Source organism: Zalophus californianus, chromosome 1 (genome assembly GCF_009762305.2).
Source record: "Zalophus californianus isolate mZalCal1 chromosome 1, mZalCal1.pri.v2, whole genome shotgun sequence".
NCBI classification, from domain to species: domain Eukaryota; kingdom Metazoa; phylum Chordata; class Mammalia; order Carnivora; family Otariidae; genus Zalophus; species Zalophus californianus.
Genome location: NC_045595.1, coordinates 77337721 through 77355616, shown reverse-complemented (window position 1 = coordinate 77355616; position 17896 = coordinate 77337721). Strand labels below are relative to the sequence as shown.

Below are 17896 nucleotides of genomic sequence, written 5' to 3'. Positions count from 1 at the left end.
TACACAGTTCCCTTTGCTGAGCTGTTTACATTTGTCAGAGGCCTAAACACCAGGCCCCAGGAACCTTGCCTTTCACTCACTGGGTGGTTCCGCTCTGCCTGCCTCCAGAGGCAGCAGAGACCTCCTGAGCAGGCCTAGACCACAGCAGCGAGAGCCTCATCCTCAGAATGGTCGTCGTCCTGAGACATCTGGAATCAAGCAAGGTCTTGGGGGAACTTCATTCCTCATTGATTCATTGAACAAATATTTATTGAGCCCCTGCATGTAGGTGGACGGAACAGCCCGTGCAAAGACCCGGAGGCAAGTGCATGACCACTTGTTCACAGGTGGCAAAAGCCCCGTGAGGCTGGGCTGGAGTGAGCTGGGGGCGAGTGGGAAGACAGGGAGCCAGAGAGTAGCGGCCAGATCTGGGAAGGCCTCACAGGCCTTTGGTCTGAGATGAGAAATCATTGGCGATGTTGAGCAGTACGGTGATTTGCTCTGACTTTTGTTTTGAAGGGATCCCTATATTCCTTTGATAAGAATAGACTGGAAGGCGGCCAGAGTGGAATGAGGGAAACCAGAGAGGAGGCTGTTGCAGTAATCCAGGCAGGTGGTGATGGTGGATCAGACCAGGAGGGTGGTGGTGGTGGCGGGACCTCCTCTCTAACTCCTAACAGTTCTTTGGAGGGAGGATGTGACATTGTCAGACCTAAACTCTCTCAGCTATGACTGTTCATCAGTCCGAATTCTTCCTGCTATGAGCGAGAGGAACCCAAACTCAAATCAACTTAGACTTTTTCCAGAAGGTCATGGTGTGGATCAGGCATGGCTGGATCCAGCATTTCAGTATCATCAGGACAGAACCACTCTCCCTCTCTCTTTCCATGACTCACCTCAGCTTTCCTTTGAGTTGGCTTCATTTTTAAAAAGGCCTTCTCCACCTGGTAGCCCTGGAAAACTCCTGGCAGCCCACACTGATGGCTTTGCTTCTCCAGTTGTTCCGTCCAAAGTCTCAGACGTGAGCTTCACGGGCCTGCTGTCAGGCACCTGCTCTTTTCTGAACCGATCTCTGTGGCCAGGAGGAGGGCCTGTTGTGATTAAGCAGACCAGAGTCAAGTGTCCTCCCTGCATTCAAGGGAGTTAGGCAGCCCTGCCCAAACCCCAAGGGCTCAGAGGGAGGGAGGTGCAGTGCTCCAAAGGACTCCAGAGGCAGGAGAGAAGGATGGCAAAAAGGCAAGAATACAAGATAGTCATTCAGCTGCATTCACACCAGAGAGTCTGCTCTGGAGATTAGAGAAAGAGAAAAAAGAAAACAAAAACCCCCACAAAAACCACTTTCTTGGGTATGTTGTAGTCTGGTCCTCGCCAAAAGCTGAGACCTTCAGTAATTTCTGGCAAGTTCTTAGTGGCGTCCTATTTCCTGTGTGTACTGTGAGCATTCCCCTTACTGATTAAATGAGGAAAGCTAGTTTGAGGCTTGTAATGGGCCGTGGAGTGGGGACCCAGATGGGGACTTTGCTGGCCATGCTCCCTCTGCTCGTGGGGACAGAGGAGAAGATGACCCCTGCTGTTGTCGGAACCCTGTGGCGGTGCCGTGGGCAAGTAGGGGTGCTGAGGAAAGAGATCCAACACTGACTAAACCCCTAGAACACACCAGGCACCATTTGTACCCTGGGATCTCACTTCATCTCCCCCGCAGCCTTTGAGGGCAGGTGGCACATATCCCTCTTTACAAATGGGGAGACTGAGGCATTGCTTACTGGAGGGCACCCCTGTCAGCTGGGGATCAGGTCGACCTGGGATCCACTTGCAGCCCCTCGATGGCAAGTTAGCTCACGTCTCTGAGATGGGCTTTCCGCGTCTTAGGATGCAGCTAAGAGCACGCCCCGTCTTGGCTGGGTGGGGCTGGGTGAGGTCTGGAGCCGGCCTGGATAGGGCCTGCCGTGGCAAGTCCCATACAGCAGCAGGCGCTTTCTCTGCCAGGCTGTCAGCTCGCCAGGGCTGGAAGCGTGTCTGGTGTGCTCGGCTGTCACACCCCAGCCCCTGGCTGCGTGCTCACGGGTCAGGAACCCTTCATGGAACAGAGGGAGGGAGGAGAGAGGCGGCGAATGAGTGAGCGAATGAATGAATGCAAATGGATGAGGGGATCCGGCCACTAGGTGGCAGCAGGTGGACTGAAATCTGCTAATGTCACAGGGGTGCCGAGGAAGGGTTCCCCCTGATTGATTCTCTGGCTCCCAGAAGCTAAGGGCTCCTGCGGCAACCCGGGCTTCGGGGTCCAGGATAAAAGCCGCTGACCGGCGAGAGGGCCGGGCCCTCCCTGGAGGAGCGGCTGTGTTCGCCCCGCAGCGGGCTGCGTCATCACGCTGCCCGTGTCCCAGGGCCGCCCGGCGTTGGGGCCAGAGGCGCCCGAGAAGCATGCATGTGACCATCCCAGCTCTCGGGTCGCCTAGAGACTCCGTATTCCATGCTGTCATTGTAACCTTTTGTTTTCATTCACACTGTCCCTTTCTTACCCTTCATCTTTGCTATGAACAATTGTGAACGTAATGTGGAAGCAGAGAGAATAGACTAGCGAACACCAGGATCGCTCCCCACCGGTCTTGTTTCTTCCTCCCGCCACTGTCACATTCTCTCCCCATCATATATTCTTTGGAAGTAAATTACAGATGTGTTATTTGGCCTGTAAATATGTTGATGTTCTCAATGAATGATAGGAACTTCCGCCAACACTGAGAACAGCAGTGTTTTCATATCAGAAAATTTACATCTCAAACACCTTAATATGTCACATTCCCACTTCTCTCACGTGTGTCAGTTTCTTTAGTTTATTTGAATCAGAATTCAGATAAGGTCTACACCTTGTAATTGTAAGTCTCCTATTTTTTTTTTAAGTCCCCTCCTGTGCCTCTGTCCCTACTGATCTCTTTCTCCCTATAGTTTTGCTATTTTCAGAATGTCCTATAAATTGGGTCGTTCTGTGTGCAGGCTTTCGTGTCTGCCACCTTTTACTTGGCGTGATGCTTCTGAGGCTCATCCGTGTTGCAGGCTGTGTCTGTGATCCCTTTGCTGTTACCCTTGGCCAGCATTTCATTGTACAGGGTGCCACGGATTTATCCATTTACAGGTTAATAAGCATCTAGGTTGAGTTGCTTTTAAGTCTATAGGTTTCTCTTTCCATTTCTTGTTATCCCCTTGCAATGTATTTGTCGAAGAGCCCAATTCATTGGTTTGATGGAGGCTCTAGCCTTCTGGATGGTGACAGTTGCATCCCCCGTGGTGTAGCTTACCACATTCCTCTGTCTCCTGGATTTCCTGCAGTTCGATCTAGAGGCCCACTCTCATTCTGCTTTGACCATTTCATAGGTGGGTGTGCTGTGATTCCATGACATTGCCTCTTTTTAAGATTTTAGCAACCACTGATGGTCAGTGCCTAGAGCCAGTAATTCCTCAGGGCTCTAATGTGGTGACTCCTTTTATGGTGACGCCATCATTTCTTCACGTATTAGCTGGAATAATCATATAAAGAGAAACCCCCTTTATCTGCTACTTGACGATCCAATGGTTCAGGAATATGATATTGAGCATTTTTGAAAGAATCCAAGCTAAACACCCAGCCACCCCAATAGGAAGCTCCCTGGTCATTTTCATAGAAAATGCACCGAGTTCCTCATCTTCTGTCAAGCTTTTCAGAAACTACCCCTGACAGTGTTTTCTCTCCCTCTTAGAATTCCAGTGCTGACCACCGAGTCCGACTGGACCTGGGCCTCTGGGACAAATTCAGTGAACTGGCCACCAAGTGCATTATTAAGATTGTGGAGTTTGCTAAACGTCTGCCAGGCTTCACCGGCTTGACCATTGCAGACCAAATCACCCTGCTGAAGGCTGCCTGCCTGGACATTCTGGTATGTGCCCTTCTGAACTCTTAGTTGGGGATTGGGTGGGGGCGGGGAGGGGATGGAGATGCTTTGAAGACCTCCAGAGGCTTTGGTCTCCCCAGCCTCTCCTGCCACTTCCATTGCACACTGAGCCACATCCTCCCTGCCTGAATCTCAGTTCCACCGCCAGAGGCTCAGAGACCCCCTGGGTTGGGCAGAACCTCCTCTCTTCTCGACGTGGTGTGGGAACCCCCACTGCATGACCTTGGGGAAGGACCCAGACTGTCTCGGTCACAGGCTTGCTTGCTCCCCCAAAGCCCCTTCCGTGAGCCAGTCCTGTAAATCTTTGAAAGGCCATCAGGCTTCTCCAGGCTAAACCCACTGGAGGTGGCTCATGGTGCCCTGGTTCTGCCCTCTGACCTCACACCAGCTCTATCAGGGGCCTCAGGAAAATCACTTCCTTTCATAGACCTCAGTGTCCCCATCTGTGCAAACGGAATGGATCCCTGGTGCCTCTTTCCCCTCTTCTGTTCTCACACTGTGGCTTCTAGGGCCCTAGAGAGGGTAAGGATGCTGTCACACCTTGTCCTCTGTGGGTCTACTGGCCGGATGCCTTCCCATCCCCTCTTCAGGGATGGTGTGATTAATTCTGTCTGGGTTGATTTCCTTGGGTGGGGAAGCAGCTCCCATTAGAGGTGACAGGGATGTACCCTGCCTCGGGGTTGGGGGGTGGTGTATGCCGATGGGCCTCTGGAGGAAGTGGGAGGAGAAGCTGGCCCCCAGCAATGCATCAGAAAATAAGGTAAAATTGGCTTTTGCAGTGCTTTAAAAGCATAGATTTTTCTTTTTATTACATCTTTCATGGCTTCGGGTATAAACAATTCTGCAAAGCAAATATAGTTACCCACTGTAATTAAACACACGGTCCTGCTCAGGAGGAGAGGACCCCAAATGAGGCAGTTGTGCAGGGAGCTTGAACGTTTATGTGTCTTTCTGCTCACTGGTTGGATCTTCGGAGGAGTGGCAGTGGGTTACTCAGTAACCTACAAGTGCCAGGGATCCTGAGGATATATATGGTATTTTTTCATCTCATAAAATCAGAGGGTCTGGGATAAACCGAGGGACATTTAGGAAAGTGAAACCTCAAAGCAGCATTCACCTGTCACCCACCCACACCCTATAGCATCTACAAACGTCAGCTCATTTGAGCCTCACACAGCTCAGTGAGCCGGCTGGGGATAGAGATTCAGCCTATTTTACAGATGAGGAGCTGGAGACTGGTGAGTCACCTGGGTGAGGTGAATGCTGGAACCAAACCCCAAGACCCACATCTTTCTATTCCAGAAGCCATGAGAGGATTAGAAGCATAAACAGGGGATGGTGTTAGGTGTGCCCTGGGCGGAGAACCAGCCAGGCCATCAGATATTAATAGAGGCCCCCTGGGCAAATCAATAACAATGTAAATAATGAGCTACTGGAATAATTCACAACAAAGCCTGGGCTTCCTTATCCTTTCTCACAAGTGCTTGAAGTGTAGCACTCAGGTGAATTTCTCCTAAGCCTCAAGACACCCCCAAGATATGAGTAGAGACTGGAGTTATCAGCACATGGTGAGAGGTGCCCCGGAGGCCTAGAGTGGCTGAGGGAGCTGTGAGGGGGCCCCAGGAGGTTGGTGTCTGCACCAGGCCGCGTGGTGGAATTCTGACTCCTTGCATCGTGCAGCCACCCAGCAGGGCCTGGAGCCTTCCTGACGTTTGGGCTCTGACTTTGGTTCTTTGCTTGTTTCTTAGTCCTCCTCTTGTCTGTCTGCCAAGTGATGACAGTGTGGGATTCCTTCAACTCCAGCCCTTTGGGAAAGACAAAATGGGAAGGAGGCTTTGAGGTCCTCCAGGGAAGCATCTTGTTTCCGCAGTACCCCATGCTTTCAGGGTCAGGTGCTCAGATCTCCCCTTCAAATCTCCCTGCCACCTCCAGCTGTCCTTCCACATCCCACACTTACAGTGCAACCCAGGCACTCCTCTGGTTTACCCATGGATCCAAGAAGTAGCCCTTAGCCCCTTGGTGGAATGGGGTAGAACAGGAACCAATTTCTGTGACCTTGGTCAAGTTACTGAACCTCTCCCAGTCTCAGTTTACCTATCTGTCCAACAGGAATATGAATCAGTAAGGCATTAACTAAAGTAATTCTTTAAATGGGCTTAAATACAGTCATGGGTATAAGCATGGAACATGTAGTAGATGCTCAGGCAGCGGTGTTGAGATCGGGGACACAGCTGTCATAAGCACCTGGGGACAATGCCGGACCCTGAGATGGGAGTCAGGAAACTCTATCAACCACTGTGTTCTGGCTTCATAGGCTTGAGGGGCTGGGGCTGGGATGCAGTAGGCTCAGGAGGGAAAAACTCTACTTGGGGAAGGGCAGAGACCTCCAGTCATATGAAATGTAGCAGAAGGAGTACTTATTTGGCCCCAGATAAGAGCTCATTTCCAAGAATTTGTAGCAAAGGCAATTAATCACAAGAGCCTGAAAAATGCACAGCTTCAAAGAGCATCTTTTGGATGAGAATATCAACTGGCTGAGCCATTTAGAAGAATCTTCTTATCAAAGCCATTGATGTATGGATAGAGTGAGACAGACAGACCCAAAGGACAGACAGACACGGGCTGAAGTTGTTGTCAGCCCCTAGAAAGGACAGTTAGAGTTGTCCCAAGGGTCGGCAGCTCTGGCCCAGCACCTCGCATTCACTGCCACCAACGCGTCGTGTTGTGTGTGCCCTGAAACAGGCCTCTGTTCCCAGGCGCACGGCTGCCTGCTGGGGCTGGCACTGTGGTGGCAAGTCACGGGCCGAGGGGAGAGCCTGCCCTTCGCCTGTGCTCCCTCCACACCACCCTCCAGAAGGAGTGCCGGTCCCGGCGTCTGTCTGGTGAGGACCCCTTGGTGTGGAGTCCACAGCCAGGCTTCCCTCAGAGCCGGGACCCGGCGGAGAGCTTCACGATTTCCCACAGGGGTCAAGTAGCTGAAAGGTCTCTCAAGATGGGCCAAATCTTCAAAACCATTGTGCGTAGAAGTTTACGTTCCATCCCTCACCCCAGAGCTGTGGCCCCCTAGGTTTGTGGTCAGGACAAGAAAGGGAGCCCCCAAGAGTGGTCCTCCTACCTGTGCTCACGGTCTCCGTCTTGCTTACCCACCTTATCGTCCCTGATCCTGTTTCTTCTCCTGCTCCCCCTCAGCTGCCTCTTCTCTGCAGGTAACTAGGATCAAGTCCCTCTCAACTTAAAAATCATAAAAAGCAACCCTTGGGGCTGCCTGACCTTCTGTTTGCTCTCCCCCGCTCCTCCCTGCTGACCCCCTTCCCTCTCTGCTCCCCCTTTTACAACTACTCACTGAGGACCCGCCGTGTGCCAGGAGCTATTCTAGGCTCTGGGAAGACACAGCCCTGAACAAGACCCACAAAAATGCCTACCCTCATGGAGCTGCCCTTCAACTGGGGATAGATGGGTAATTCGCAGATGAATAGGCAGCGTCTTACGGGCCACAAAAAAAAAAAATAGGGGCAGGATCCAGTCCAGGAGCGTGACTGAGGTGGGCATGGCTTGGTTTCTGTCACGTGTTTAGGGAAGCAGGTGGCCTTTGAAGAGACCTGAATGAAAAGTACAGCTGGAACAGTAAAAGACAGTCGTCAGGGAGGTGTACAAGGGAGGGCGATCTGGAGAGTGTAATTCAAAGGCCCTGGGGCAGGGAGGCTCTGGCAGGCTGAGGAACAGTGAGGAGGTGAATGTGCCCGGAGGCGAGCAGGAGGGCCTGGGCCTGAGAGGACGCGGGAGCAAGATCACCGGTAGACTTTCCATCCTCGGTGTCAGGAGGACTCACTGGGCTTGACTGGAGGCATGTGCCGTGGGCAGGCTTTTCTTTTCACCGTTCATTTGTGTCATGCAGCATGCATAAATGTTGGTTGAGGGAAGAAGTCACACACACAATCATTGGGCACTTCCTGTGTGGGGGCATTTGATGGCAGGGAGGACAGGCAAGGCCTTGACCTTCCAGACTCTGCAGTCTGGCCCTGTCACCCACCCTGGGCTGCTCCCACCTTTACCACAGGCCTGTCTCCCAGGCACCAGCGCGGCCCCGCACCCATCCAGCTCCCCCTGGCTCACCCAGGGCTTGATGGAAGTCACACGTGTGGGCTCTGAAGCCAGCTTGCCTGGGTGCCGAACCCGGTGCTGCTGCTTACTAGCTCTGTGAGCTAGGAAAACTCCTCCCCCTCCCTGAGCCTCGGTTTCCCCCTACGGAAAATGAAGGTGATCATAGAAGTTTCCTTTTTAGGGTCTGGAGAGAACGAAATGACTAATCCACAGGGGGCGTGGGCAGAGTCTGGGACGTAGTAGGCTTCAGTCACCTCGCATTTTATGAGGCCTCCCTGCACCCTCCAGGGATTTTGTTCACTCCATCTTGCAGACGAGGCAGCCACAGCCCAAGTGGAAGCCAGAGGCCCAGAGGGCTCCCGCAGGGGTTCCTTTTATCTAGATGCCCTCCCTCCCTTTCTTCCTGGCCGACTCCTCCTCTCAGCTGAAATGCCACCCCCTCAGAACAGCCTTTCCTGACTGGCCACCCAGTTCGTAGCCGCTGCCCCCCCCACCCCGTCCCGTCTCTCTCGCTGCGCCGAACACACACATGGTCACAGAACTGTGTCACCGTGTCTTCTGCACCCGACTGGCGGCTCGGCGCGGGGTGGGGACTGCGGGTGGTCGCTGGGGCAGGGGCCAGGCTCACCGGAGGCCTTCAGGGACTATTTGGGAATGAACGGATGAGCAAATGAATGAGCGATCAAAATTGGAATTCCAGAATATGGGCCGCCCTGGGAGTGCTGCATCTGGGCGGGTTCCAACGGGAGGTAGTGGGAGGCCTTCCCTGCAGGCCACTCGGGGCCCTCCTGGGTTCTGGCGCCCGCTGCCCTGCAGAAACCTTCCCGCGCCAGGGCCAGCAGCACCTTGCTCTGGTGACGAAGACATGACTGCCCCGGGTGGCTTCACGGCATGATTCACGGCTCCTGGGGTTCTTTTATTTTTTTATTTTTATTTTTATTTTTTTTTAGAGATTCTATGTATTTGACAGAGAGAGACACAGCGAGAGAGGGAGCACAAGCAGGGGGAGTGGGAGAGGGAGAAGCAGGCTTCCCGCCGAGCAGGGAGCCCGATGCGGGGCTTGATCCCAGGACCCTGGGACCATGACCTGAGCCGAAGGCAGACGCTTAACGACTGAGCCACACAGGTGCCCCACGGCTCCTGGGGTTCTGGGGACCGCGTGGTTCTGCAGCCATGGGGGGCCGTCCCCCCGTGAGCCCGTCCTGCCCCTGCCGGAGGCTCAGCAGAAACCAGACCCAGCCTGAAGAGGAGCGGGCTCTGCCTCGGAGCCCAGAGCCTCAGTTCAGGCTGCAGCATCACCTCCAGCCACCGTGCCATTGTGAGGGCTCCCGTGTCTCTCTGAAACCCAGCCTCCTCGCCCCTGGGTGCGGAGCGGTTGCCCTGGTTGTCACCGGAAGTCACCAGGAGGCAGTCCGTATGGGGGTTAAGGGGACGCGGGCTCTAGAGCCAGACTCCCTGGGTTCAAATCCCAGCTCTGCCGCGTGGAAGCTGTGCAAACTGGGGAGGGTATGTGACCTCCCTGAGCCTCAGTTATCTGCTCAGTGAGACGGGTAGAAGAGTAGCTCCTCGCTCTTAAGGCTGTCGGGATGATTAATTAGGTTAATGCAGGTGTAACACTTAGCACAGTACCTGGCACACAGTCAGTGCTCCTTTAAATTAGCGATCATCACCAGTATCAGTGATGAGTAAGCCCAAATTGTCCCTGTGAGTGCTTTAGTACCGAGGACACGTACATACACACACACGCACGCACGTGCGCGCTGGAGCTGTGCTGTCCCGTACCGTAGCCACAAGCCACCCGTGGCTGCTGAGGGCCTAAAATGAGACTGGTCTGACATGCTGTCCCCGTAAAATAAACAATTTCAAATGCTTAACATATCCAACATTTCCTTAATAATTTTTTTATATTGATCACATGTTGAAACAAAAATATTTTGAATGTATTAGGTTAAATAAAAATATGTTATTACACTTAATCGCACCCACCTCTCTTAACACGTGAGAACCACGGCTCCTAGAGGGCCGGTGTGGCCGGCAGCAAAGGGAGCCTGCTCCCGGCGCGGGCGCTGCCTCGCGGGGCTCTGTGGGTGTCTGCTGTTACCCTCACTGCTTCCCCATTCCCACGAGCGCCAGAGGATCGTCAGATCGGATCAGCATCTGCCCACGACTTGCCAGATACAATTAGTGCACAGACTGAGATGCGTGAGCAATGTGAGCTTTGCTCCTTTGCCTCGGAACTCAGAAATCCCCGGCGGCCCCCCTCGGGGTTATGAGGTGGGAGAGATTCCGATGAGGGAATCCGCTTCGTTAATAATTGAACAGATCTTCATTAGCCACCTGCTGTGTGGACTCCGCTGCCGCAGATGCTAGAGATAACAGCAGGGGGCACGTCAGAGGAAGAGCAGGCTCCGGCTCATCTTCGGGGGGGGGGCGGGGGGGCAGTGGTCGGCAGGCTCAGAGAGGGACGGCCCCGTGGCCCAGCCTGGAATACTACCCGGCAGTGAAAAAGAACCGTGGCTTCATGCACTCCTGCGGGGCATCTCCACTATGACACGGGGTACGGGAACGCCGGACACAGGAGAGATTGTGCTGTGTGATTCTGTTTACCTCAAGTTCAAGAACAGGCAGAACTAGTCTGCAGGAATCGAGGTCGAAATAATGGTTATCTGGGGGAGGGGATGGATTGGATCGGGAGATGCCAGGGGAGCCTGGACGAGCTGCAGCTATATTTGTGTCTTGATCTGGGGGGTGGTTACACAGGCGCAGACCTGGGGGCAAATGGAGTCAGCTGTACACTTGAGCCGTGGGCACAGCTCAAGGCCAGTACGTTGGGCTCGTTATCTACTGCCATGTATCAAGTTGCCACGAAACTTAGCGGTGTTAAGCAACGAGCATTACTATCTCACAGGGCCCCGTGGGTTAGGAACTGACGGAGCTGGGTGCTTCTGGATCGGGGTCACTCAAAAACTTGCAGGCAAGACACTGGCCGGGGCTTCATCCTCCGAAGGCTTCTCGGGATGGAAGAGCTGCTTCCAGGGGGCTCCTCACAGGCACCTGGCAAGCTAGTGCTGGTTGTTGGGAGGAGGGCTCAGCTCCTTGCCACATGGACCTTTCCATGTTGTGTCAACCAGCTCCCCCCAAAATGAGATTTAAGAGAGTCGAGGAGGAGTCCACGGTGCCTCACCTCTTACGACTTACTCTCCAGAGTCACACCCGTTGCTTCCCCTGGATTCTGTGTTAGAATCAAGTCACTGGGTCCTGCCCACACTCAATGGGAGGGGAATAAAGCTTTATTCCTTAAATGGAGTAGAAGCAAAGAATTTGTGGGCCTATTTTAAAACCACTGCACATGCTATACCTCAATTTTAGAACAATTTTATTTCATATTTCAAAAAAATATCGGGTGATAGGTTAGAAAGTAATGGGTTTTAGGAAGTGTGCTCACTGTGTTTTCTGAGGAGGTGACATTTGAACTGAGCTCTGAGGAGGAAGAATCATGAAGATCAAGGGAAAAGCATCAAAGGGAGAGGGAACAGCAGGTGCAAACACTTTGCTATGACATTGAGTTGCTAGAGATTCAGAAAGACCGACATGGCCAGAAGTTAAGGAGCAAGGGGAAAGGAGGAGCCGTAATGGGACAGGTAGAGGCCATGGAGGAAGAAGTGTGAATGTTACGGATCTAAAACAGCTCCAGGCCCCTGGAAGCGTTTTAGCAAGGGCGAGGTCCCCTCTGTTGGAGATTTTGAACAGCGTGGTCTGGCTGCAGGAGCAGGAGCGGGGGGGCCAGACTCAGCAGAGAAGAGGTGATGGCGGCTTGGATTAGGGGGGTCACGGGAACATGGAGAGAAGGGGGCAGGTCTCCATCTCTGTCCCTGGGCTCCCACATGCTCAGATCCTCCCAGGGGGCGCCCCCAGGCGGTAGAGTGCTACTCAGTTGTCCTTGTTGAAGGCAGGAAGGCTGAGGGTCCTTCTCCCTCTGAGAAGCGTCAGGTTTGCCAATCAGCAATCCCGCTGCCATCCAGCAGGGCCCTCCTTGCGTGAGCCAGGCTCGCCTGGGCTATTTTTACCCAGCTCGCCGGCCCTGCGTTCTCCCCCGTCCAGATGCAATACCCCCATTTCAAAGGGCGTTTTAAGACTGGTGAAGCACTTGGTAGTTGCCACTGGTGTTTGACTTGAAAGAGCTGAAACTCCCTGGCCCCCCTCCAGAGGCGGGCCTGGCCGCATCCTTGCGGACGCTGTCTGGCGCCCCCTGGGCCCAGCCTGGGCAGGGCGGGAGTGCAGGCTCCCTTGATCAAAGAAGACATTGACCGTTCTCCCATCTCAGGCTATGTGCCTTCCCCTCTGGGCAGCCCATCAATACTTGGTTTGGGTTTTGAACTTTCTAGGGCGAGAGGCAACAGAACATAGTTTAAATGCTTCATTAGAATCCAAATATTTTCCACCTTTTGAGGAGGGGCACCTTTCAGACTAGAATCATTCAAAAGAGATATTTGTGCGCTCTGGTGCGGACTTGGATTTCCAAGTGAGCTGTTGACAGCTTGCAAATGCCTAAATCTTGGTCTTCCATTCCTTTCCAGCAAATCCTGGTTTCTTTCCTTCTCGCAGGGACAGATCTAGTGCACTCACTTCTTGGCAGCGTGCTACAGCTGCAAAGACTTATTTAGTACCTATTTGATTCCAAACTGGAAATGTGTCTGGAGATTTTTGAGCCCATAAATACCAAGCATCTGACTCTGCTGTCACATGACACCCCCCTACGCAGGCATATTTCCTCACGATCCTCCAGGTGGTTGAAGGGGGACATGGGCTGGGGGCTAGGAGTCCTGTGGTCTGTCCTGGCACCATTGCTTGGGTGATCTTGGGTGCTATACTTAACCTCCCGGGGCTTTCAAGGGATCTAAGGTTTATAAGCAGGGACCTCTCAATTCCTTTGCTGCTTGGACATCAGGAATGGCTTCATAGCCCCTCAGCTACCAAGATGAAGTGCAACAGGCCAGCCGATCAGGAACCCAGAGGAAATGGCGGGACGGGCTCAGAGAGGTCCCTGAGCAAATATCTGAGAGGCCAAAACGGCCACCCATCCAATGAAGAGGCATCTTTGTAATGTTTTTGTTAACTACTCACATTCGGTTGCTTTCCAGTTCACTGTGCCACTCAATCACATACTAGGAATATTAAGTTTGAGGATGTGTCCTGATTTAGATCAATGCCCCCTCATCTAAAGTGAAGTTTGCCAAATTTTCCATTTCCAAGCCACAGGCCGTGCACTCCTATATACCAGTAGGTCACTGTGCAAAAGCAAAAGTGTTCAGTTTGTGCACTGCACTAAGGCACTGAGCCAAGGAGACAAGTGAGGCTAAGATGTCCTTTCACCTTAGGCAGTGGGGTGTGGAGAGTGGCAGGAAGAAGAAGGGGGCAGCTGTGAAGCAGCGGTTAAGAGCACAGCATAGTGGGGTGCTTAAGTGCTAGGGACAGATCGCCTGAAGCAGATCATGCCACCTAGCAGTTATGTGACCTAGGACAAGCTCTTTGCATTTGTTTCCCTATCTGTAAAATGGGATAACAGTAGTACCTAACTCTTGAGTTGATAAGAGAATTAAGTAATATGTTAAATCCTTAGCACAGTACCTGGCATGTAGTCACTGATGAATAAAACAGTAGCTTTTATACGTTAGAGGTGGGAGTGCTCATCATTCCCCCTTCTCCTCTCAGGAGATGTTCTCCTAACCAAGAAGACATTGGAGTCGGGCTTTTTTTTTTTTTTTTTTTTTTTTTTTTTTTTTTATCAGCAGGTGTCCCATGGTCTCACTTTACAGGGCATCCTAATGCTCTCGTCCAAGTCCACACTGGAGTCCAGCATGTAGGAGGAGGGCTGGCTCCTAGGCCCCTGGCTTGGAGGTTCAGAGAATACCAGAGCAAGGACCCAAGAACAGGCGAGCTTTCCAGTGCACTCCGGTGCCCGGCCACTCGGCTCATGTGGTCACTCAGCCAGTCCGATGGGATGGTCTTCTGCAGGGGCAATGTCCTTGCCTCGAACCCCTGGCACGAAAAGATGTGACCTGGTTCTTGCAGTAGGAGTCCTGGTGGGAATATGGAGAGTGGGGAGGGGGCTCTTCTGCAGGGACTTCCCTCCTAGCTGGGAGTCCCGGGGCTTCATCAGAGGGCCACCCCCTCCGCACATGGCCGTGTCACGGGAAGATCACAGACCCTTCTGATCACATCTGTCCTCCTCTATGTTGACCCTGAGGTGCACATTCATGGTGACCACACCTCAACTGAGCACGGGCATCTGGAAAAAACAGCTCCCTCAGCCTACCGGGTTATTCACTCCTGTCCAGGTAGAATAAATTTCTCTCTCTGCTTCATGCGGCTCTGAGGCTTTTTTAGAAGGAAAAGTCAAAGGTAGACAGACACCTGGCCGGCGGAAAGGCCCGTCACAGTGGTCGGTCCGGAAATATGCTTCTGGGCGGGTGAGTGCTCTGAATACGTGGAGCTCCTTGCCGGCAGTGAGGGCTGAGAAGGCAGTGGGAACACCAGGCGCATTGACTCTGTATAAACAGAGGGCGTTCTGGAGTTGGCCAGGATGAGTGAGACCCAAAGCTGCAACTTCCTGGGAGCAGGTGTGGCCAGGGTGACCAGCAGAGTTTGATATCAAGGGCACGCCATTGGGAGACTGTGGCATCGTGGCCCAGGCTTCTTACCTACAGAAGTCCCAACCGTATTTCTGGGCTTAGTTGAAATGCTGCCTCTCGTCTGTGAATCTGCCCCTGATCGCCTTCTGGCTGTGTCAGAGCTCTCCTCCTTGCGGATGCCCAAGCACCCTGCAGTCGCACTCCTGCTCCCCGTATTCTAGTTGGCTGGGGACTGTGTGATCGGAGGCATCATGGAAGAGGGAGCCTAACCTGGGTTGGCATCAAACCCAGCCGCATGTTCACTGTGTGACGTGGGGCATATGGCTCAACCTTGCTGAGCTTCAGTGCCTCATCTGTAAAATAGTACCGTTCACTTTCCTCAAGTGTTCGAAAGCTTGAACGTAGGGCACGTGTAACACTTGACATATGCGAGGCATTCAGGAAATGGTAGATAGTGCCTTTTTTTTTTTTCTTTTTGTAGACTGGAAGCTCTTAAAAAAAAATCTTTTTCTTTTTATCCCCAGCGCCTGGCACAGTGCCTGGGACATAAGTAGGTACTCAGTAAATGTTTATTTGAGTCAAATTAATTACTTTTAGCACAGATATTTCTCAGAATTTCTTGTGTCCCACTTCTTACTCTCTAAATAACGTTAGCCCATGTTTTGACTTCTATGCTCTTCCAGTGAAAGAGGCGCAGAAGACATTCCACATGCAGAGGCGGGGCAGTGTGCCTCGCGTGATGCAAGAGCTCCTTGGAAATCTTCATCTTCTTCCCCTCCTAGATCTGCTTGGTGCTGTACAGGAAGGCTGGCTTTGATGACCCATCGAATATGTTTTTGTTTTTTTTTTCCTTCCAGATTCTTAGAATTTGCACCAGGTATACCCCAGAACAAGACACCATGACTTTTTCAGATGGCCTTACCCTAAATCGGACTCAGATGCACAATGCTGGATTTGGTCCTCTGACTGACCTTGTGTTCACCTTTGCCAATCAGCTCCTACCTTTGGAAATGGATGACACAGAAACAGGCCTTCTCAGTGCCATCTGCTTAATCTGTGGAGGTACCAACTACCTAGAAAACCCTCATGAGACGCCATGAAGAACAACTTGTAATTTGTGGGTGCATGGAGAAAGCCATGTGAATAAACAGCCAGGCATGCATGCTTGGAGTTTGTTGCAATTTTCCATATTGTTGTAAACTGCTCTGAAACACCAAAATGCTATTTCTCCAACTGCTACCAGTTTTTTCCAAGGCAGGATCAGACTACTGTAAAATAAATTGCCCAAGGACGTTTTAATGACAATGCAAGGGACTTCCCTGTGCTGCTTGTGAATTTAGTGGCTGGGACTACAAGTCCCTGGGTTGTCTCGCCCCCACCCCACCCCTAACCCTTGAAGGACTGGGATAAAATACGGCTTTCTTCTTTGTACTGACCCCTACTGGCTCACAGGAGGTTGAATCGTAAGTGGTTAAAAAAGTAATGGCTTTAATTACGGGGGCCTATTTACCTTAAAACCATCCAGCCGCTCAAGATTTGTTTGAATTCAGTTCAGTAGTGACACCTCCTGGTCACAAGAGGTAATTGTCTCCCTAAGACAAAAGCTACCAGGCATCAACATGAGCTTTTGACCAGCAAGAGGGCCATTTTCAAGTATCACGGCTTAGAGCAGTTGCATGAATCTTCAAACCTGTATATGTGACTGAATCATGGACTTAATGAAGTCATAATATACTAGGGCCAAGGACACAAGAAAGGAAAATGGGCAGCAGCCCTCTCGCCTGGCAAGTGCATAACTCTTTGTGTCCTGATACTAATTAATACTTTATTCCTGCCATCTAGACCGCCAGGACCTTGAGGAACCAACAAAAGTAGATAAGCTACAAGAACCACTGCTGGAAGCACTAAAAATTTATATCCGAAAGAGACGACCCAGCAAGCCTCACATGTTTCCAAAGATCTTAATGAAAATCACAGATCTCCGCAGCATCAGTGCTAAAGGTATGTCTTTACAGTCTACGTTGTATTCATGAAGTGGTCCTGACTTTTTTAAACTTGATGTTTTCATTCACCGTGTTTGATAATAGCTGCTTTTTTGTTGTTGTTTTGGAATTTCTCATGGAAATCAAAAGGAATAATATCCACCCTTAAAAAAAAAAAAAAAACCTCACATCTTTCCCTACTCAATGATCTTAATAGATTGAGTTTATAATTCGGGTGACGAAGTGAACAGAAAACCCTTTTTTTTGAGAGATTCATTTATTAGAGAGCACGCACGCGTGCAAGGGGAAGGGGCAGAGGGGGAGGAAGAGAGAGAATCCCAAGCAGACTCCCCGCTGAGCACAGAGTCCTACAAGGGGCTGGATCCGAAGACCCTGAGATCATTGACCTGAGCCAAAACTGAGTCGGATGCTTAACCGACTGAGCCACCCAGGCGCTCCTAGAAAAACTGTTTTCAAGAGAATGTACTATATAGTGACAGGCTTTTTGATTTTCTAGTTTTATACATTTCATTCCTGTCCACACATGCTCTGGTTGATATAAACTTGACTGCAGTTTTTCCTGACCATCCAAACCTCAGGAAAATGAATAGTACTTAGGGCAATTGTTACTGGTGCAGTTTCTCTCTCAAATCAATGTTGCCGTCGCTCTCTTGTGTATAGGCAGATTTACTTCTGCACACTTCTCGGCAAAGGAATTCTTGTCTTCCTGAGAGGTATAAATATTCCTTGCCTAGTGATTTTCAGTTTGTGTGGCAACTTGAGCAATTACAGAAGCGCCTAGAGCCGTATGACAGTTGAGTGCTAGAGTAGGGTTTTTCCGTGTAGAGAGAAAACTCAGCAGCTATCCCTGGTACCAAGTGTGCTGTTGTCATTCTCCTTCCCCATTAGCGTGCTGTGTCCCTGAAGACCTGGCTGAGCCAAGGAACAAACTCTACATTTCAGAAAGTCCTTTAAAAACATGGTGAGCTTGTTTGACAAGGAGTCTCAATTCTTGAGCTCCTTCTAAGAAATTTTCTTAGTGAGCCATTCTGAATTCATCCCTAGTATGGGATTAAGAGTATCTGCAAACAGCAGATACCAGTGCTTGGCCATTATAATTGTGAGGTCTTTGATTTTAAAAACAATGAGGCTGTTTAACTTAATACTGTCATTCTCTATATCTAGCTAGACCAGTGCTAATAGAATTTACTGTGATTATGGAAATACTCTATAATCTGCATTGTCCAATACAAGTAGCCACTAGCCACTCGTGGCTCTC

The 17896-nt window shown here is 51.3% G+C and overlaps 1 protein-coding gene across 6 annotated transcripts in view; it reads left to right on the top strand.

The window, feature by feature from the left end:
* Positions 1-17896, top strand: part of RARB (retinoic acid receptor beta) — a 505987-nt gene that overhangs the window by 486602 nt on the left and 1489 nt on the right. For all 6 annotated transcript variants that reach the window (XM_035724196.1, XM_027587268.2, XM_027587269.2 and 3 more), the window contains 3 exons: positions 3711-3887; positions 15493-15697; positions 16478-16636. In XM_035724196.1, coding sequence (XP_035580089.1) covers positions 3711-3887; positions 15493-15697; positions 16478-16636 — 541 coding nt within the window. The remainder of the gene's footprint in view (positions 1-3710; positions 3888-15492; positions 15698-16477; positions 16637-17896) is intronic.